A 22,293-nucleotide genomic window follows, 5' to 3' on the forward strand; every position below is an offset into this window, starting at 1 on the left:
CCTTCTTCAGCTCATTTACAGATAAGGGAATTGAGGCAAATGGGGGCTAATGACCTGGTCAGGGTCACACAGCTAGTGTCTAAACATTTGAACTCAGGAAGATATCTTCCTGATATCAAGCCCAGCATCCTGATATTATCCCAGTGCACCACCTAGCTGCCTACAGATAAATACTTGTGTATTGTTGTTAAAATTTTTAACTACTTAAAAGTAGAAATTGTTTCAGTTCTTAGATTTGTATGCCCAAGACTTAGCACAGTGCCTGGCACATAGTAGACATTTCATAAATGCTTGCTGATTCATTGACATCAGTCAGTCGACAAATAATAAATTTATTAAGCATCTCTGTGCCAGGCCCTGAGAACACAAAAAAGGCAAAAAACAATGCCCTCAAAGGGGCCCACTATCTAATGGGCAAACATCATATGCAGCACGAATAGAAAATAATAAAAGAGAAGGTCCTAGAATTAAGAAGGATTGAGAAAGGCTTTATGTTGCGGGAAGGATTTTAGCTGGGACTGGAAGGATTGACAGGGTACCCAAGAGGTAGAGATGAAGAGGGAAAGCATTTCAGGCATGAGGGATGGCCAATCCACATTAAGGGTTAGAAGGATGAGGGAGGATGGAGGATTGGGGATTCAAGAATGGCTGCCTAAAGATGATCCTATTTCAGGGAGAGAAAAGGGGGTAGAAAGGGGACCCAGGGGAATGTCTAATGTCAAAACTCAGATGGAGTAAAACAAGATTTTCAGGCTGGCTGGGTGATGTCCGTCAGGTAGGAGAAGGTCTGCCTCTAAAACAAGGAGGAAAGAGTCCCTGAGCGCAATCAGGGTTAAGGATGGGGGAACTTGTAAATACTGCTGGTCTCCATGTCAGGAGCAAGTTGATCCAAAGAAGAGCTTAGCCCAGATGGGCCAGTAAAGAGGGAGAAGGGGAAAGGCAAGGTTAGACGAGAGGATCAGTAGAATAGGGGGCAGGTCACTAATAGGGAGGGAAGCTAAATCCTTGATGTTATTGGTTCATCGACTTGCTTCCCTCTCTGAATTCCCAAGCAGGAAACAGAAAAAATCAATCCAGTTAGTTAGAAGTGCCACATTGCTCTTCCCCCTTTATCTCCACATCTCTAAACTCCAGCTGAGGACAGCGAACGATAGAAAACAAACTAGAGCCTATGTTTACATGGGGAAAAGCAGGAGAATGAAGGAAATGACCTATGTCATTATCCCACTGGCCCACTCAGTCTTTGAGAGTAGGAACTGTGGGACCAGGTGGTTATTCCATAACCAGGCAATCCTGACTTCCAGGGGAGAGTAGATGGAAGGAAACTTTAGAGTGATTAACCTTCGAACCCCGCCACCCCAATTCTCCAGTTCACTCCTCCCCAAACCCTGCTTCCTCAAACCTGTCCCTTCTTCCCCTCCCTATTCTTGACTCTTGTCCCAATCCTTATCCCAGCTCTCTGTCCCCTCCACTTATCCCCTCTCGCTGGTCTAGAGGAAGCCAATGAAGAGGGTCTGGGAACTTTTATATCCAATATCCTCTTAATCTCTACCCTAATTCTGCAATTCTCCCTCAGTCCCTAGACCCCCAGCTCCCCTCCCACCCACCGTCATTCTCCTTTCTCAGTCCCACCCCTGCCACCAGGCTTTTTGGGCCAAGTCTTCCCTCCTGTTCTGTTCCTGGAACCGACCCTGGCAGCGGATCAAAGGTAGCCTTGCTCCCACCGCCTTATCTCATGGACCGCATGATTTAGGACTTGCTTGGTTGTCTGTAAACTGGAGACTGGGAGGGATGGAACACCTGGATGGCTCCTCTCCGGGCCCCGCCTCCTGACCTCGCCCCATCGGTCTTGGAGCAGTTCCGCCCTCTCCCTCACCCTAACTCCGCAGGGAGCTCCGCCCTGCAATTACCCCGGGCCTGGACCCGCCCCCTGAAGGTTAAGAGTCACCTCCGAGCTGGGCGCCAGGTCCATACTGTAGCAGGCTGGGGGGCTGGAGGGGTTGCCATGGCTACAGCTCCGGTGACTCGGACCCTGGCTGGAAAGGCAGCGGCCGCAGGAGTAAGAATAGGGACAGGGTCAAGTCCGCGGCTCTGGGCCCTGGGAGTTGCCCGTAGATTCAGCAGTAGTGCCAGGCGCCGGGGATCTGGGGGTATCAGCCCTGGTCGCCGCCTTAGTACTGCCCGAGTCCGGACCCAGTTGCCGCGAGAGGAGGCCGAACGAGGTTCCGAAGAGGCGGCCGTTGACAAGGGACCTCCTCCGGGAGTGGGACCACCCGCAGCCTCCACGCTCCCGGGTCCAGCCGTCGCTCCGGCAGCACCGCCACCCGTCATGGCCCCCGCGCCACCTTCCAGCCGCTCGCTGGTCCAGCGGGACATCCAGGCGTTCCTGACCGAATGTGGGGCCAGCCCCGGGGAGGCGAGGCACTGGCTTACCCAGTTCCAGACCACCTATAACTCGACGGACAAACCTTTTGCCATCATCGAGGTGAGGGGCGTCCTGGGAAGAAATCGACACTGACATATCTCGATTTCGGGCTTATTTATACCTCGACCAGAAGCCTGCCATTATCACTAGTTGGGACTGACAGGGCTAAAACTAATGGGACTCCTTATTTTGGAGGAAGGCCCCTAACAGGCCACCTGGTGACAGAAATGGGGCCTTCCTGCAATCAACTTTGGTCCTGCAGATGGGCAGGTTGAGGGCAAGGTTGAAAAGGGACTATCCCTGCTGCTGACAGGCCCATCCTATTAGGGTAAATGGGTGGGATGCTTCCCAGATTAGAGTAAGAGTGGAACTAAGCTAGGAAAGTGGAAACTGGGCAACAAGTAAATGCTACAGGACACCATGTGAGAAACAGAGATGAGTGGAGTAGAGGAGCTGGAAAGAAAGGCTGGATTCAGAAGCACTGGCACTTGAGGAAGGAAAAACAGGACAAAACCAAGGCCTGCCTGTTTCTGGCCCACCCCCAACAAGCAGTGCTCCACCTACTCTGCCCTATGTAAGCCCTGGGGTCCAAGGCCACCTCTAAACAGGGGGAGGGGAATGTGGCAGGCATGAGAGGATTAGATGGTGAGGTGGGGAGAAGGAAGGGCGGAGCCACAGTTTAGGAATGAAGTGCACACTAATCAGAGACCCTGAAGGCCAGGCCTATGTTTGGGAGGAAGAAAAGGAAAGGATCCTGAGAGATGCTAGAACCTCCAGCTGTTTTAGGGCCATACTGAAGGCCCCACCATGGCTTATACAAGGGAATGGGGAATAGTTAGAGCTGAAGGGAGAAACTGAGGATTGGATCCAGGACAAATGGGCAGGATGCAGTGGATATTGGACACCTTGGCAGATGGTGGTAGAATATGGGAGACATGGACCATATGGAGGTATGAGGTCCTTGGAGGGTATGGAGGACACTGACATTACACAGTGAAAGGTTCATGTCAAGAATAGTAAAAACATTGGGTCATATAAGATGGACACTTAGTAACAGGTGTGATGTGGCCCAGGATGACTGGGCTGTACCCAATGCTCTCATCACCTCCTCCTCTGAAGGTGGATGAAGCTGTGTTCAAGTGCAAAGAGGCAGTCCTAAGTCTAGCCTTTGCCCTGGCCTTCTTGCAACGGATGGATATGAAGCCCCTTGTGGTTCTTGGACTCCCAGCACCCACTGCACCTTCTGGCTGCCTTTCCTTCTGGGAGGCCAAAGGCCAAATGGCTCAGAGCTGCAAGGTCCTTGTGGATTCTCTCCGACACAATGCAGCCACAGCTGTGCCCTTTTTTGGAGGAGGGTCTGTGCTGAGTGCTGCTGAACCTGCCCCCCATGCCACGTAAGTACTTTTTATTTCCACATTCACAGCGCCTGAGATACACCCAAGCTTCACATTACCTACTACCTACTAACTACCACCCTGTACTAATTAAGTCTGTGGCTGTATGTAGCACCCACTCTCGAGTACCATGGATGACGCAAATCTATCCCCTAACCGTAACAGTACTATTTCCTAGCTCTTCTTTACAAGCCTATACCAGGTTAATTGTACCCTCCCTTCCTAAACCCATCTACTTCCAAACCTGCCACCTCCCCACACACCAGAGTAAGTTGGTGTTTTACCCATCTATGCCTCCTGCTCCCTGAATTATAGAACCCCAGACAGCTGAGCCCCTACAACAACTTTTACCTGCAGCTATGGTGGTATTGTCTCTGTGGAGACAGACCTGCTAAAATGGTGCCTGGAGTCGGATAGCATTCCCATCCTGTGTCCTATTGGCGAGACAGGTGCCCGACGCTCTGTGCTACTCAGTTCCTTGGAGGTCACTGCTGCTCTGGCCAAGGCTCTGCTGCCCACCAAGATCATCTTTCTCAATACCTCCGGGGGTCTCCGAGATGCCAATCAGAAGGTAGGTCATATTCATCTTGCCACTCCTGCATTCTCCTGTCTCTTCATCCCACTTCAACCTCAAGAACTTGAGTTTTGATGCCTGTCTCAGTCTTACCCAAGTGAACACATAAATTTGATTGTCCTTTGTGTATCCCTTTTGTTTGCCTCCTTTCACCTTGCACTTGTTCCCTCTAGGAGGGGTCAATTTGATATGTAGGGACCCTGTTAAAATCAGACCAGCCTCTGATTTTTTTTTTTTAAGTTTAATCATTGCTTTTTGTTCTTATGCTAGTCATTTCCTTTAACATCCCTTAATCCATCCCCATCCAACCCTTCCATTTAACAAAGGTAACATGCAAAATCAGCATCATCATGTCTGATGAAGGGAAATGGTTTGTCCAAAACCACAAAGACTCCAAGTCTCTCTCAAGTTGGATAAGACTCTTATATTAATCTGTGTATGGTTCTGGCTTTCCTCTCTCCATTGTGCCATTTCATGTGACCACCCTTGAATTTGGGGGTTTACCATGGAAAAGGGAATCAATAAGATGGCAAGACAATCAATGGCAGAATCAGTATGGGAAATTCCTGAGAAAGGTTTCGGCTCAAAGCAAAGGGTTGGTGATAATCATTCTCCCCCTTGCCCTTAGGTTGTGAGTAATGTAAAGCTGCCAGCTGACCTGGACCTAGTGACAAATGCCCAGTGGGTGAGCAGCAAGGAGAAGCAGCAAATTCGGCTCATTGTAGATGTGCTGGGCCGACTATCCCATGACGCCTCAGCTGTTATAACATCTGCCAATACCTTGCTTACAGAACTCTTCAGCAACAAGGGTAAGCCTGGTCACTGGGAAGAGAGAACCAAATTTGGGTATGAGTAACACTTGCAAGGGTCTAGTGGGCATGTGATATTGGCAACCAAGACGTATAGCAACACACCAGGCAGGCTTATAGCAATATCCCTTTGGTCACTAAGGAGTAGATAAGTCTAGGGAAGGGGACAGTTCTGGGATTATTGGAAGAGGGAAGAGAGAAATAATGGAATCCCACATAACTTTCCATGGCAGGACAGGTGTGATAGTGGGGAGTGGGCAGTTTAGTTACCCTGTTATTTCCCTATTCTAGGGTCAGGGACCCTCTTTAAGAATGCTGAGCGGATGCTTCGAGTAGATAGCCTAGAGAAGCTGGATCAGAAGCGACTGGTAGACCTTGTAAATGCAAGTTTTGGCAAGAAGCTTCGGGACGACTATTTGGCCTCTCTTCGACCACGGCTGTTCTCCATTTACTATTCTGAAGGGTGAGCCAAGGCAATGCTGGTCCAGGAGCAATGCCTATACCAAAGGTGCATCTGTCACTCTTGGAGGTGTCAAAGAGGGGCTGAGGCAAGAGAGAATGAGATGGGAAAGAGAGGACAAATTTTCCCAACTGTTGTAAAGAGTAAAGGAACCTCTAGGAAATGCTGACAAGCCTAGGAGCTGATGATGAGGTTGGGGATGACAAAAATTAGAAACCCTGACCTTGTCTCACTCACATTGGTTCCAGATACAATGCTGCAGCCATCCTGACTACTGAACCTGTGCTGGGAGGCACCCCATACCTGGACAAGTTTGTGGTGAACTCTAGCCGGCAAGGCCAGGGCTCAGGCCAGATGCTATGGGAGTGCATGCGACAGGATCTGCATCGACTTTTCTGGAGATCCCGTGTCACCAATCCCATCAACCCCTGGTAGGCATTGTGTGTATTTTAATTCTTAAATGAAAAACACTAGATAATCATTTGGTCCAGATCCATTATTTGATCAATGAGAATCCCAAAAACTTAAGCTCATAGTAACAAATCAAGTTAGTAACTGATCAGGAATTAAAATCAAAGATTTTTACCTCTGGGCCCAATACACCTATAATTCTATCATATGTGATGTGAGTAAAGCCTGGGCTATTGTGCCCAGAACATTCCCTCCAAGTCCAACATTCAAGCAGCAAATGCTATAGCCAGAGAAGTGGCAAATCTATCACCTTGATTCTGTGGTCTGGACTTCCTTTATCACCTCCAAGAACCCTAATGTCATTTCTGTGCACGAAATGAGATTCCCCCAAGATTCAGGGGTTCTCCAGAGATCATAGCAGCTACCCATTGCCTTTCTTTGTCTGACAGTGAGGAACAATGCAAAAATAGACTTATCTACCTGTGAGGACCTACTCCTACCTTAGGCCTGGCTGCTATATCCATTCTCTTCCTATTCACCAAGCAACAGCTCTATTCAAGCTTGTTAACTCTAGGAAACATAACAAAGCATAGCACTAGCCAGAAAGAGGGCAGCATAAACTTCTCAAACTGTACAGGAATCCTTCCCCAAGCTAGAGCAATTGGGAGTGCCGGGACTGGAAGAGGGCGGCGGTTCCATGCACTGATAGGCCCATCCACTGCTCCTTTCCCACCTCAGGTACTTTAAGAACTGTGATGGCAGCTTCTCCAACAAACAGTGGATCTTCTTCTGGTTTGGCCTGTCTGACATCCGGGACTCCTATGAGCTTGTTAACCATGCCAAAGGACTGCCTGACTCCTTCTGCAAACCCTCCTCTGACCCAGGCAGCTGATAAGAACCATCAATACTTTGGTACCCCCAGCCCAACTGAGTGCACAGCCAAGAATCATGCTGAGGCAGTGTCCCAGGGAAGTTCGGAGGCAGGCCTGGGCTTGCTAGCTGAGAAACTTGCATGGAAAGGGAGATGGGAAGGCCTTGAGGCCCTTGGACTCTGGGAAGGGGAGGGAGCCAGTGAAGTAGCACAAACAGAAAGACTAGCTCAGCTGAATGGAGTAGGGGTACCTGGTACCTGCTGTCTGGAAGTCTGCCAACTGTTCTAAAGCAACCAGTATCTATTTCTTCATCTTCCCTGGGAATCTCAATCCTGTCAGGGTTCCTACCAAAGGCCAACTGATATGTGGGTGAAATACATGGTCACCTGCATGTTTGATTTAAGTGTCCTATCCCCAGGTATTATCCTCACCTCTCACAACTTTTCAAATTCACCTTTAAGATTAGTTTCTTCAGGTCTTAGGTTTTTCTTGAGTTTATTTAAATGTTAACTCTTTTCACCTTTCAGATTGGGAAGCAGGGAAGGAAGGTAAATTAACAATGAGGGACAGCAAAGTCCTGAGAACAAAGAAGACAAAAGAGGGAGAAAAATGACAAAAGCAAAAGCATTTTCAAAGCCAGACTCTGCTGATCAAAACTTTGCTCCTCACTGATTCCACTCCCACCTTTGATAAGAATACAGGGAGAAAAAGAAGATATAGTGTGTGTGTATGGGGGGAGGGGAGGGGGAGAGAGGGAAAGGAGGGGGAGAGGAAGAGCAGAAGTGATCCCCTCTCTAGTTCCCCATGATCTTCAAACTATGGAATAGTCACTGTCCATCCAAATCAGGCCAGTAGCAGCCTCAGCCTCTGTCCTAAGTTCTACTCTCTCTCTATAGCCCAAGATCTCCATCCCTCTCCCTATGGCCACCCAATAAAATCTTCCTGATCCAAAGTGAAAAGATGGCAAAACAGGCCTCTGAGAAGGACCTTGGCTCCTCTGCTGTAAAGCCAATAAGCACAATAAGCTGCCAAGGTAACATCAACAGCTGATATCAGTTGGAAGAGAAAGGAAAAGGCAGGTGCATTCACATTTTGATTTTAAAAGCTCAGGTGAGATGACAGGTTCAATTTTGGGTTTGGTGGAATGGGACTATTTGCCAGCATCTACAGGTCAGGCCAAAGCAGGAGCAGGTCCCATGCTTCAGTGAGTAGATGGTGGGGAGCAAAGGATCATGAGTCCATTCCCAACCCCTGTTATCCTTCCTTTCCTGCACATTTGGACAGAAATAAGCCCCTCTTTGATTACACAAGAAATCAAGTATCAACATTTTTTCATAAATGATTAAAAAAGGCTAAGGAATGTGTGATGGGGAATCAATTTGATTTGTAACAGGAAAAAACAAAATGTCACATAAGAATTCCCAAACTGAAGAATAAAAATGGAGCAGAATCAAAAGTTATAAGCTGGGATATTTGAGAGTGAAATCTCCAAAACAGAGGGTAAAATCTAAGAAAAGAGAAGAGATCATCTAGAGTAAAAAACCAATTCATATCAAAGGCACTTGCAGGGAAACTAGAAAAGCAAATCTATAGGTGTATACAGAGTGTTTATTTCTGAAAATGTGAAATGTGCTGATTGAGAAGCAAGGAAAAGGAGAGGGAATGAGGTACTCTTGTCCCCAGGATGCCCACCCACCTCAAAACATGGAGCAAAGATGTGGCAGAGCCTGGAGAAGTCTTCAATCAAAGTAGGGACAGTGGGTTGGAGAACAGACATGCTCTGAATCACCTTACCATGAGTTCCAGTCCAGAAGGAATATTAAGCAGATTGGTGAAGGGGGTTGATGGGAACAAACTTATGTTTCTGTCCTCCAATAATCCAGAGATCTAGTTAAAGTGGTCTGGGTGAGTCTCTTTGGCTATTTCTGAGTCTGGTCCATGCTGCTTCTCTCACACACATACCATTATAATGCTTCCATCAAGAATTTAACTGTACTAGTTACAAGTTGTACAAGAAGAAATATATACATTTGGTCCTTGTCTTCCTCTGTGTCTTTGCTTATGTCCTGGTCTGCTTCTGTCCATTCATCTTCTCCCTCTACCCACCCCAATTCCCATCAAAAGCCACAATCCTCCCCTGATCTTCCCAGAGGTTCCTCTCCTGAAATAAATACTCCCTAAGTCAGAGAAGCCCTGGAGAAGTTCAGCATCCATATCCCATGCCAGGTGCAAGGGCTTCTTCTTAAAGTGCATTTCCTAAGAGAACAGGGTAAAGACCCTTTTCATGCCAATCACTACAAAAGAAGTTTTTGGGGTTTTTTTAAGCATAAATAAACAGCCTGTGGAAGAAAATCCCCTGCACCCCTCCCCCCCAAAAAAACTTCCCTTCTCACCCCATCATCCCTAATGGGTGTCATTCAGCCATCAGTAGCCAGGATCACTGCAGCCCCAAAGATGCCCACATTCTCGCCAATGAGCTTCATCTGATTCCAGAACTCAACTCGCCGAGTGTTGTGCCAATAGATGATGTTTCCATCAATGAGGAGGATGATAAGAGGTAGCAGCACAGCCAGGATCTGAGCAGCCAGGGCCACATAGTAGCCAGAGAGGAAGGCCAACGCCAGGATACCATAAAGGATGAAGAGCAGCTGGAGTGTGAGTTCCCCTCCTGGGATGTGGTTCAGATATGCCAGCCGGTCTTCTTTGCTGTGCTGCAGGGAGTAAGCCTGGGGCGAGGGCAGGGGGAGGTCAGTGGTACTTGGGACACAGTATTACCCCCTAACTGGACTACATTCCCCTCTCTGTCAACTAAATTCAATCGTTTAATTAAATGATCACCCCTTTAGAGATTCACCGATTCACCCAGCTCATGCCTTCCAGTAGCTGTCTTTTTTCTTAGATTGTGCTGACTCCTCCAGTTACCATCTCACACCCCTCACCTCTATTCTTGCTCCCTCTGATAAACTTCTAACAAGAGTATTTTATCCCCAATGCCATCAACTCCTCAGCTCCCACTTCATTCTGCAATTTTTTGTGTACTAGCCATCCTCATTCCAAAGTCTTTTAATTCTATTTCCTCACCTCCTCACTCCCCCAAACTCTGATGAATCTAGCTAATCTTTCTGCATACTCAATCCCTCTCACCACACTCCTGCTTTTCTGGGGGAAGTCTTCTCTCTTCTAACAAACTTCACTTAGATACTCCCTTCAATAGCTAACTCATATCTCTCCTCCTTTTCATCAACATACCTGGAAAAAGACTGGTTTATACTTATTTAAAGCTTTCACTTCCCCACAGCCCACTCAACTCCTTGCAAGTGGGATTCTTTCTTCCCTGCTCTTTCCAAAACTGTTTGCTTAGGGTCAGTAACAATCTTCTAATTGCCAGATTAGATAGTATCTAAGTCTTCATCCTTCTTAATGTCTCTAAAACACAGCCTTATTAACAATCACCCTTAATGGGGACTTTCTAACTGCTGGGTTTACTCCCAAGTGCTTATGCTGAATCACTATTAACACCCTTTTAGAATACAATCCTTCTATCAATCAACAAGCATTTAATATGGTTGAGCTATTGATTCAGATACTTAACAGCTACCTTTACCTTCAGAGTCTATCTCCTTCAATCCATCTTATTTTTAAAAGTAATTGGGGAAAAAATAAAATACATTTAAAAAGCAAAAGTTTGGAAAATCACAGAAATATCTCAGAAAGGGGGCTTTTACAGGACTGGGGATGGATGGCCAAAGACCTGCCTAGCTGAGTATGAAGAAATTTGTTCTGTAAAGGATAGGATGATTCATATTGCCAGAGACTCGCCACCTTCTGCAAGGCCACAGAAGAGTTCCTGCAGGTCAGAGGAAGCAACAATCCGGTCACTGGTGAAACTAGATGTCCCTGAAGCACTTCTAATTGTGTATTTGTGCCTTCTCACCTAATCAAACTATACATTCTATAAAAATGTGAACTATATGTCATATAAAATTTGATTCCAGCCAAGAAAAACAGCAAAGTGAACAGAGAAGCAGGAAAACTTGGTATCGTCTTACTTTTGATACCAACCAGCTATCTCTGTGTCCCAGACATTCACTAAATTACAAGTGAGCTGGTGATCTGCATAGGTAGATGGAATCTCCACACCAAGAATTCCTGATACTGGTGAAATCACAGGTCTGGACTCCTCCAACAACTATTTCAACATACCTGGATGGCTCTAATACATGTTACACCTTCCCGTCACTACTCCTTTGCCTTCGTTTTTACTGTTCCCAATATACATAAGCTGCCCTTTATACTGAACCCAGAGAGCCTAGAAAGCCCTCTCCCAACTCTACTCGAACTCACTCCTTTCTCAAGGCTCAGCTCAAGGGCTCCTGCCCTTCAATTAAACTTTTCTTGATCCACCTACTCAAAAGCTTTATTATATGCCTTTTTCATTCTTACAATTATCTGTGTTACCTCCTTCCTGGGCTATAAGGTCCAGGACATAAAGGTTTTGTTTCTTTTTTTGTCTTGTTCAGAGTAGGACACTCCATATATCAGTCCTTAATAAATATTTATTAAAGTGCCTGAACTGACTAGCTCAGCTTTACTGAGTATAAGGGATGGGATTCTGAAGCTGACTCATTTTCCATGAGCAATAATTGCCCCAGAGCATAGATTCAGGCTGGAATTACCACTCACTTTAGTCAATCCATATGTGGGCTCTTGAACTGAATCAAAGTTCTTGATAGTACAACCTGAGCTCAAGCTGGAATGAGGATAAGAAGCAACCTTTTAACCCAGGCTTCTCAGGCAGGACTGGGATTTATAGGGTTACCTCCAACCCTTCCCCTGGGGTCAGCGCTGATATAAGAGAAACCCCTAAATAGAGCCAGTCTGATCCCAGGAACAAAGGGAGCCCGGCAAGTAAGCTCTTTCCCTGAATCACCCAGAAACACGCCTATTTGTAAGGCCAAGCTGCTGAGCAGAGAGAATTCATGGATTTAGGATGCCCCTTTCTTTCCTGGAAAAAGACAATATGCCAGCTACCGTTCAGATCTCCAGGCAAAGCTCCACTGGGATGTGGGGAAATCCCACTGCTATTCAGCTACCTGGCATTCTCTCTCTAAAGGCTAGATACTGAGGAAACGACCCACCCCAACCCTTCAGGCCCTCCCCACCTACCACACAGATGAGGTAGATGCCCAAGAACACTTGGCCCGTAGATTGCAAAGATCGGCTTCGTGGTTTCTGACGATAGAGTTCGCCGGCTCCACTAGCCAACACCAGAAAACCACCAATGATGGCAATGGTTCTGGAATACATTCGAACCTGGAAATGAGAAAGGAGGCCCTATCAGAAAGCGCTCACATCCAAAGAGGCCTCCCAGAGCAAAGCTCCAAAATGGCCAGTTTTTCCTATTTACAACACGAATTGTCCTCCCCAGGAAGCCTTTCTTAATGCCCTCTTCTCCCCTCCCCTCCCCATTTCCCCAGTTCTTCCAACATGACTCCTAAAGCCGTCTTCCCTCGCAGTGACACCACTAATGGTGCTGATGACAGCTACCCAATTTGTGCAGTTCTATTCTCAGGGGCCCCAGCACCACCCCCACAGGGACTGACCCTAGCCCCTCAGCATGAGTGGAAGACCACCACTGGCTCTCATGCCTGGCTTTAGCACAGAAGCTCTAGCCTCTTGCCCTCTCCCTTCCCTTGCCGGGGCAGGCTGCCCCAAGCCCAGCCTAAGGGCAGCACTCACCTTCAGCCAATCTCCATAGTGGACATAGCCTCCTATATAGGCTGCATAGGTGCTGACGGCCAGCTGGAGGGCAGCTCCCAGCGCAAACCAACGGCGTTTCACCCCAAATGACATGAAGCTGGCACAGAGCACAGCGGCCCCCATGTCAAAGTACAGGTAGGGCACCGGGATGTCCGGCTTCCTGAAGGATAAGCAGAGCAGCAAAATGGGGTCCTGTAGGATGCCCAGCAGGCGCAATGTCTGTGCCAAGATCCGCAGCACCCCTCATTCGGAGTCAGGCACTACAGGTGCGACCTTGGGCAAGTCACTACCCCACTGCTCTGCCCCCTACCTTCATCCTCCCTCCACCTTCCCACCCCCAACAAATCAGTTTCCCAAACTGTACGATGACTCCCAAGTGCCTTTCAAGTCAACTCCACAAGTATTTATTAAGCGCTTTAGTGCGCCAGCATCGTGCTGAAGTCGGGGCGCAGGGGAATGCAAAGGTTTCCTGCTTTAAATACAGGACGCCACGAACTGCTTGCTCCCATCCTGAAAGGCCCTCTGCTACCACGTTTCCCCTCGGGACACCCAATATGGACTCAGTCCCGGGCAAGACTGCCTCTTCCCGAGTTCAGAAAGCAACAGACTCCCTATGACACCTGCTGCAGTCCCACGCACTACCCCACTGCATAGCCCTAGTAGGTGTCTCCTCTCAGTAGTCAGCGGGCCGCCCGCCTCCTCCCGGACCGTCCCGCTCCTTCCCATCTCGCCCCACCTCCTACTTCCCTGCACCGCCCCCTCTCCCTCCGCCCGCCTACGGTGGCCGAGCCGGCTCGCTCACCGGCGCGCGTCGGCCCGCTCGGCGTACAGCATGAGCTGGCAGAAGCAGCCCCAGAATGGACACCGCGTCAGCAGCACCGAACCGAACTGCATAAGTAGCTGCAGCAGCCGCCGCCGCCGGCCCGGACCTGCCGCCATCTTGGGGAAGGACAGACGGCACCCAGGCTCGACCTCGGTCTCGCTCCGGATCGAGCAGCGGGGGCGGGCGGGAAAGGGTGATGGGGGAATGCGAACGGAGGCTTCCGGGACCGCCGGCTTCTCTCTTCCGGCCGGAAACTGAGCCCAGTCCCGACCTACACCGGGCAACACGTGGTTCCGGCTGCCGAGGGGAGGTGCGTCTGGGATATCCGTCTGCGGAGACAAAGCGCAGCTCGGCGTCCGGTTCATCCCACGCTGCCAGTTTTCGCGTGTTTGGTTTGAGCAGCTGTTTACTGCTTATTTCGACCATTTTAAATCCAGATTCGAGAATGCAAATATATTCAGCACTGCACATTGGAAGGAGGGATGTCTCGCATTTCTCTGAGCCACAGTTTCCCCATCTGTAAAATTAGGAGTTTGGGAGAAGAGGACCGCTTATGGTCCTTTCAAGGTCAAACTACCAAGATTCTGGGCTCAAATTTCCTTCTCTTCCAGCACTTTTGAAAATTTAGTAAGCATATAGACAGATGGGCAAATTCTCTTAAGTCCTTGTCTAATAAACGCGACCTCCAAAGTCCCTTCCACCTACACTGATTCCTACTGGGCAACAGTAAAGTCCCTGTGGGTAAGCTACACTAGCTTTCATTCATTTATTTGCTTTATTCATCTTCCCTTAACTAATCCTGTTTGCCCTGAAAAGATTGGTCCCCTGTTTGGGGCCCTGTTCATACCCAAGGTTGGGACAGGATTCTTCCACCTCCTTCAGATCCTTTCTTTTATCACTTATAATTCTTAATTGTGGAAAAAGAAGCCTAAATTGTTAGTGCATCTGTGATCTAGCCCAATCATTCAGTAAAGTACTTTAAAATATGTTAAGAATTGACCAAACTGTATGCCCTTTGATATATCCATATGCCACTACTAGGCACATATCTCAAAGAGATCAAAGAATCAAAGATTTGAATATACATAAAAAATTTTTGCACAAATAATAAATAAGTGGAAATAAGTTAGGTGTCCATCAATTGAGGAACAGGTAAACAAAGCATGACATATGAATGTAATGGAATTTTGCTGCTCCATAAAAAAGGATAGCTATGAAGACTAGAGAAGCATAATGCAAATAAGCAGAACTAGATAAGCAACATGCACAACTATGTACAATATATACAGTATAAAAATAAAATAAAAAATCTGACAATTACAAGGACCTAAGCTTGATTTTGAAGGGATATGACTAAAAAATTCCTTCCTTTTGTAGAGGTGGAGTACTGTGAATATAAAAAATGATATACTGTTGTCCTCAGCTGATGTGGTTAGTTTTGAATTTTTTTTTTATTCTTTTTCTCTGGAAGGGGGAGAAATATTGGAAAATGAAGGTGATATACTATTTTATAGTTTTCCTATCAGCTTCTCAGAACTCTGCTAGCCTTTTCCCTTCTACCATTTTCAGATGTTCTCTTTATTTTGCTAAATTAAAATATCTCAATGATAGCCTGAAGGGAGAACGGAGGAAAATAAGAATTTATATCACATTTAATATTTTCCAGGCACTGTATTGTTTTACAGATATGCTTTCATTTGGTCCTAACCTACAGAGTGGGTGCTATTATCCCCAACTGACTGACGTGGAAACTGATGCAGAAGTTGTGACTTGCCCAAGATCACAGTGCTAAAAAGTACCTGAGGCAGGATTCTGAAATCAAGTTTTCCAGATTCTAGGCCCAGTGTTCAAATCATTTCACCACCTGGCTGTCGATAATAGTTTATTACTTCCACTTTCTTGAGGTATGTGGGAAGGAGATAGTTCACCAGTGTGGAACATTGCATGTCATGTTTTTTCTGTATACTGATTTGCTTCAATTTTTTTCTCTTAAAAAAAATTTTTTTTTTCAAGACATTGCTTTCTGGGAAGGAACGAGATCTAGGGGAAAATAAAGGCCTTGTAAAAATAAAAGATGTCATCAATTCAAATCCCTTTTTTTTTTTTTTTAAAAGAGTAACATATATTAACTGCACCTTCTCCTTAAAGCCGCCTCACAATCCAGCTTCGACTCACTACAATTTTGTCAACACTGCTGCTGTCACCCCTTGAGTTCAAAGCATCTCACCTGGACTATTCTAAATAACATCTCTAGTCTGCTTGCCTCCAGTCAATCCTTGACAGTAGCAAGGCAGATTAGAGGCAGCAGAAATGAGCTATATTTGGAATCCCCACACCTGAGCCTCAAACCTTTTACTGCCTGTATGACCTTAGGGCAACTTTACCTTTCTGAGCTTCAGAGGTTTCATTATCCATAAAATGAGAAAGTTGAACTAGATAACCTCCAATATCTCTTCTAGTGTGATCTTATGGATATTCCTAAGCAAAGTCCCCATCACATTACTTCCTTGCTTAAAAATCTTCAAGGTCATTGTCAGTTTACCACTCATCCTTTTTATTTTAATATTTTTTCCAGTTATATGTAAAGACAAATCCCCCCCCCAAGACAGCAATTTGATATGACATACATGTAGCACTCTTATGTTTATTTCCCTCGTATGTCCCATGCTTCCATCATGTAACCTTGTCCCCAAGATTTCCTGTTCCTGTACCTTTGTCCCTGCTGTACCTCTATCTTTCTCAAGGCACTTATATCCTGCTGTGCATCTGTTTAAATGACTTTATCTTCCCAAGATGTATAAGGGCAATGATTCCATTTTTTCCTGTCTTCCTCAGTTTCTAGAGCAATGTCTTGTGCATCAGATAGACAATAAGCAATCAATTTTTTATTCTAAATCACCAGGTCATAGTTTGGACATATGAGGCATTGAGTATGGAGACATTGAGGTATGACTATGTAAGACAACTGGAAATGTAGGCAGACGGGGAAGATGGGAGGGTGGCGCCGATGAGTAGGTGGTAACAAATAACAAGTACTTTCCAAACTCAGGATTCCTTCTACTCCCCACACTAGAAAAGGGACAACAAAAAGAAACCATTCTCCAATAAGTTTATTTCTCCTGAAACCCAAACCCAATTCAGATTTGGAGGATAGAACTGCAGATGGATCAATGAAGAAGTTAGTCATCAACTTGCAAGTCAAAATAGAACTTATAAGCACTTTTCTTTGAACATCATCTACAAGCTCAGACTAAACCCCTTCTTTTCCCCCAAATCATAGGGCATACAGATCTATGGTCTTAATGGAGGCCAAGGAACTTTGTCTCATGAGTCCTAAGATTTGCAAGGCTGCAGTGGGAAATATTAATACAGGTTTTCTTGGAAACCTTATCCACATTTGCTGCATGCCATCTCTTCTGCCCACTTCCTGCATTCCCCAAAGAGGAAACCCAGTCTTGGGAAGGATTTTGGCATCTTATATTAGTCATAATACTGGGTCAGAAGTGGAGAATATGGGAGGAATTGAAGGTTTAGTACTCTTAAAACAGAAATGGAGAAGCAGCCCAGAATGCTCTCCCTCTACCACTCTTAGCCTTTCCTGCTTTCCCTTAATGCTAATCCCTCCTCTCTACTAATTATCCTGAATTCATGCTATCTCTATTTCTACAATTTTCATATTGTTTCATCAGTCCGAGCAGAGGAGCAGAGATTATCTTGCTTTTCTTTGTCCCAAGCACTTAGCACAATGCCTGGCATAGAGCAGGTGTTTACTGTTTATTGTCTGACAACCACTAAAACTAAACTGGAGGAAGGCAAAGAGGGTCATGCCTCTGATATACCTTTCTATTTATACTAACTCTGGCCTCAAACCTTAAAGATCCTTCTGTGTTTATAGTATTCAGCACAATACGTCAGTACTGATCTTGCCAGAGATCCAAGCCCCTCGTTACCTAAAATTTTCTATTTACAATGGCAGGCCTGCATTCCAAACACTCTTCTACAAAGTCAAATTTGTATAAGAGGGATTGTTTGCAAACTGGAGCCAAATGCCTGTGGCAGATGTCCACCTCTTTCTTGAAATGGAATATTTCAACTAGTTCAGGGAAAAGAAATAAAAATACCTATTGCAAGGTCAAGACTTCAGCCCATACCCCTAAAAACTGCCAAGCTTTAATATAACCAACTGGTTAATGGCTCCGCTCAAGAAGTTCCAGGATCTCTACAAATGCTCAGTGTTCAGGGCTCTAAGGAAATTGTATACAAGACTCAGCTCTTTCAAAGGAGCCCAGAACTTCAGAAAAGTCAGGTGGGAAATAGATGTGCCAGTTGTAGCTCCGGAGCTGATCCAAGCTTAAGCTAGAGGCCTCTGGGGGTGGAGGCTATAGATCACTGTGGGGAGCAGTGCCCAAAATCTCCACAGCCCTTGAAAGGAGCTCCTGATCAGGTTGTTGAAAGTTGTTGTAGCTCAGCTTCCAAGAGCCAGGGCCCATCAGAGTGACTTCAGGGGGAAGGCCAAGGAAGCTATGTCCTCGGCAATTGTTGAATACAGTCCTAGGAGCTTGGCAAGAGCAGAAAACAGGACAGGTTGTTACTATAGCCCTCAGTAAGACAGCCACCCCAATACAGGGTGCTGCCACACCAAAAGAAAATTCATCACCATGGCAACACCAGCCTCCAAGCCCCACTGAGAAAGGGGAAATAGGATCGGGACCCCACTGGCCAGACGGTTATCAATATTGCCTGAGACTTGGAGGAAACTGAACATCTCATATCTCCACCCTGGCCCTCAAAATGTCTGCTGACACTAGGGAACAACAACAAAAAAAGAGAGAGAGAGAGAGATTATCATCAGTAATGAACTAAGGTCCCTACCCACACCTCTCTTCTTCATAACTCCATTACCCATATAACAATAATTATTATAATAGTGATAATGACAATGATGACGATGATGATGATGACAACGACAATAGCAAGCATTTACATAGAACCTGTTATGTGCCAAGCACTGTGAGCTAAGCACTTTACAAATATTATCTCATCTGATTCTCACAATAATGCTGGGTGATAGGTGTTATTATTATCTTCATTTCAGAAATGAGGAAACTGAGGCAAACAGAGGTTAAGTATATTACCCAGCATGACATTAGTCAGTAAGTATAAGAGGCCTAACTTGAATTCAGGTCTTCAAGCCCAGCCCTAGTCCTCTATCTACTGCATCAGTGTGGTCTAAATTAGGAAAAATTTGCCATGAAAAAGGAAACCATGGCAGCAAGGACAATAAAGAGACCCAGGAATTGACTTTCTTCATCAAAATTCCTTGTGCCATCTTCTGAAGATTCTGCTAGTTTGCTTGGTTTCTACAGGGCTCAGATTGAAAAGAAAAAAGAGAGGAACCAATGATCCTATGTTTGTTCTGGCCTCAATGATCTGAGGCTAGTCAGATTTCAAAGGGGAAACTGCCAGCATTTTCTCCTTAACTCCACTTGGTTTAAAGAGAAAGTAAAAAGATTCTTCCTCCCTTATTAATGCTGAGATTCCCTCTCAATCATTCCTGGTGCCACAACCTCTATCTATTTCAGCAACATGTTTCAGGTTCTAGAAGCAGCACCTTCTCCATCTCTTTACTGACATCCCACACTCAATCACTTCAAAAAGAAAAGTTGAATAGTAACTTTTATTATCATCAGCCTATTTGGACTTTAGCAAGATCCCCACCTTCTGGCAGATATAACTTACTACACAAGCAAAGAAGGGAATTCAATAAAGACAACAAAGAAAGAAGATGTGGACAAGCCAACATACTAAAAATGTTTTCTACTTTGTAGTGGAGGAAAAATAATTGAGAAGGGAACCAGAAGGAAATTGAAATTATCTAGTTCTCTCCCTGATTTTAAGGAGGGAAATTGAAGCACTAAGAGGTGATAGTTGCCCAAAGTCACAAAGGTAATGTACCTTTCTATTATGCCATATTCTATGAAAGGCAATTGTAGCACAATAAAAAAAACACTGAATTAGGAACTGGAAAGTCTAGATTCAAATCCCTGCTCCACCACTTATTAACTGTGAGACACAAAGCACATCATAAAATGTCTCTGAATAAAATTTCTTATGTGAAATGAATAAAAACTAAATACAGGATTATGTTGAGGAGGAAAGCAGGAAAGTTGGAAGCCCAATTGCTTTGCTCAAGGAAGTCTTTTTTTTTTCTTAAAGATGAAAGCATCTGACTACGAACATCCAAAAATCTACCAAAGAAATCTATCACCATCCATAAGTCACCAGGTCAACTTACAACCCCTAGATCTTTGTATAGGTATTAGGAAGAGAAAGAAGAGTTATAAAATAATGTTTCTGTCCCCTTGTTTTTTCAGGAACCAGCTATACCTTGAATGGGAGCAAAGTACCTTGTTAAAGGAGAAGGCCCAAATGTTTAAGCTATAATCAGGCAGCTTCTCTGTCTTGCCCTGGAAGATAAATCCATTTGTTTCTCTTATATCTCTTTTAGATCTCCCCTTTTCTAAGTTTCTTTATCTTCCTATACTATGGTTATTCAGCTTAGATTTCTGAAAATAGTTAAAAATCTCTCACAGCTGCCAACTCACTTAATATTCGTAACAAACAACACATCCATCACCGATGAAGAAAAAGGCAAAGCAAGAGAGTTTACTGTGACATAAACCCTGCCCTGTGTGGAAGCCTTAGATTTCAACATAACGAACTTTAAGGAAGGAAAAGAGAAACAATTAACACTTGCTGTAAAGCAATCCCCAAAAACATCTTAATGAGTAGTGAGCATCTGCAGAGATCTCTGATTATATAAAGGATCTAGAGTCAGAAGATTTGGTTCTAATTCTGACTCTACTTAATTACTATGTGACCTACCTTCTGAATCTTTTTCCTCTGAGCTCCAACAGTGAAATAAGGGGATTGAACTAGATGATCTCCAATATCTTCTAATTTCAAATACTATGATGCTATAAGTTTGAGAGAGCCTGAAGTTGGAGGGGAAAAAAAAGTAAACGTGCACCTTACCCCTTTTAATTAGTACAGACCCTGACGACAAATGCATTGTAGGATATTAAAAGAAATTGCAGATAAGAAAGGCAAAATCAAGATCTTTCAAGCACCATGCAAGACAGAAAGGAGTCAGAAAATTAGAGGTAAATGTCCTTTTCAAAAAAATGGATGAGAGAAATACTAAGATTCAGCATGGATTTACTAGGAACAAGTCACGTGAAACTAATCTTATTTGCTTTTCTGAGAGGGTTACTATCACACTGGTAAAACAGGAATGCTAGAGATATATTGCATTGATTCCGGCAAAGCAATTTGCCAACTCTTATTCCCAAAGACTACATGACACACATGTGGACTCATGATTTAATAAATTGTATCCAAAGTGTTCTTTAATGAATCAACCACAACTGTAGGCTATTTTCTTCTCTAACAGTATATTTTGCTTTGCCCTGTGCTATATTTTTATCAATGATGTGGATTAAAGTGGCAAACTCTTCAAAATTACAAATAATAAAATTAGAATGCACCAAAAAAATCAATGACTGCATGAAACATTAAGAAATACTAGGACAAAGTCAAAGGATTGGAAAAATAGGGGGAAAATGAGTTACCTGATTATCAAAAAAAAAAAAATTTCATCTGAAAATCAGGGCAAGAAGATGAATTTAGAATCACCGAACTTTTTGGAAACAATAATTTTGTTTAGACACATTTCAAAAAATCATAAATGAAAACTGTCCAGATTTATTAGAATCAGAAGGGAAGTAAATATAGAAAAGTTCATTTAGCACCTTTGGAAGGAAACAACAAAATGGATCCGCTCCAGGAGGATCATAACCAAAATCTAGTACTCCCATGTCAAATAAAAACCACAGCAGTCACCCAGCAAGAAGCAATTCAAGTACCAAATAATCAGTCAAGATTACAAAAAACGAGCAGTTTCTACTAAAAATCAGAAATTCAACAATACAGTTATTTGAAAAGGCCAATGATTCACAAATAAGAATAATTTACCCATCATGGCTGAATTCAATCCTATTGGAGGGAGAAGAGGAAATAAATATTTAATAAACTACAACTTTCAAGCCTTTCTGATGAAAAAATCAGAAGTAAAATATGAACACAAGAGTTAGAAAGAAACCAAGAAAGTCAAATTTAGTTGAGCAATTAGAAAAACCTATATGATGATAACACAGCGCTAAACTAACATTCTAATGGGGAAAAAAAAAAAAAAGTGTTCTTTCACAATCTTAATGTCTTCAAAGGGCAGTGAGGGAATTAAAAAAGAAAAAGAGGACTTCAGAATGGACTGATTCTGTTCTTAGGATTTTAAAGAAAGAAGTAAGGATGTGAGGAGGAAAAAGGACTAGAACTTGCTATTTCTCAGAAAGTTTGAGAATAAACATGGAGGAAAGAGTGAGGGGAGGTGACATTAATTGAACCTAATTCTCATCTGAAATTAACAAACAGGCATACATAGTATGGTACAGAATATGTCCTTCTTAACAGGGAGAAAAACTGATAAAAGAGTATTGGGGATGAGGAAGAAGTTAAGAGAATGAGACCAGAGAGGGAATACCTGAAAGGAAAACAAACTTCATGCCAAAAGTAGAGTTGCTATTAATTTGTAACCATTAATTAACTTGTATTAATTAAAGACTATGATTGAGCTGTAAGCAATGATTTAAAAAAAAAAGTAACTTCAGAGAATTCTGGGAAGAAGGAACTCATGTAAAACAGAAACA

At 44.4% G+C, this 22,293-nt stretch overlaps 3 protein-coding genes and 1 long non-coding RNA gene across 7 annotated transcripts in view; 2 read left to right on the forward strand and 2 right to left on the reverse strand.

Annotated features, from left to right (window-relative positions):
• The window catches only part of PYY (peptide YY), a 41,290-nt gene extending 39,255 nt beyond the window's left edge, over positions 1–2,035 (reverse strand). For 2 of the 3 annotated variants that reach the window (XM_051994807.1, XM_051994806.1), the window contains exon 1: positions 1,949–2,035. The gene's annotated coding sequence lies outside the window, so the exon portion shown is untranslated. The remainder of the gene's footprint in view (positions 1–1,948) is intronic. The other variant, XM_051994809.1, reaches the window with a different exon arrangement.
• Positions 1,950–8,987, forward strand: NAGS (N-acetylglutamate synthase). Its single transcript, XM_051994810.1, has 7 exons — positions 1,950–2,485; positions 3,545–3,819; positions 4,177–4,390; positions 5,022–5,202; positions 5,494–5,665; positions 5,911–6,093; positions 6,812–8,987. The coding sequence occupies exons 1-7, from the start codon at positions 2,006–2,008 to the stop codon at positions 6,963–6,965; spliced, it is 1,659 nt and encodes a 552-aa protein (XP_051850770.1). The 5' UTR covers positions 1,950–2,005; the 3' UTR covers positions 6,966–8,987.
• On the reverse strand, positions 8,534–18,411 carry TMEM101 (transmembrane protein 101). Of its 2 annotated transcripts, XM_051994805.1 has the most exons (5): positions 13,508–18,411; positions 12,685–12,865; positions 12,112–12,258; positions 9,339–9,671; positions 8,534–9,239 (listed from the first exon to the last, which is right to left on the reverse strand). In XM_051994805.1, the coding sequence occupies exons 1-4, from the start codon at positions 13,891–13,893 to the stop codon at positions 9,363–9,365; spliced, it is 1,023 nt and encodes a 340-aa protein (XP_051850765.1). In that variant the 5' UTR covers positions 13,894–18,411; the 3' UTR covers positions 8,534–9,239; positions 9,339–9,362. The 2 variants fall into 2 exon arrangements, with proteins under 2 accessions (XP_051850765.1, XP_051850764.1); XM_051994804.1 differs by having other exon boundaries at positions 8,534–9,671; positions 13,508–18,410.
• Positions 9,506–11,518, forward strand: LOC127560331 (uncharacterized). The gene is made up of 2 exons (XR_007953313.1): positions 9,506–9,600; positions 10,673–11,518. It is a non-coding gene; the product is annotated as an uncharacterized LOC127560331 (long non-coding RNA).
• Positions 18,412–22,293: the final 3,882 nt, after the last annotated feature.

Source organism: Antechinus flavipes, chromosome 4 (genome assembly GCF_016432865.1).
Source record: "Antechinus flavipes isolate AdamAnt ecotype Samford, QLD, Australia chromosome 4, AdamAnt_v2, whole genome shotgun sequence".
In the NCBI taxonomy this organism is placed as follows: domain Eukaryota; kingdom Metazoa; phylum Chordata; class Mammalia; order Dasyuromorphia; family Dasyuridae; genus Antechinus; species Antechinus flavipes.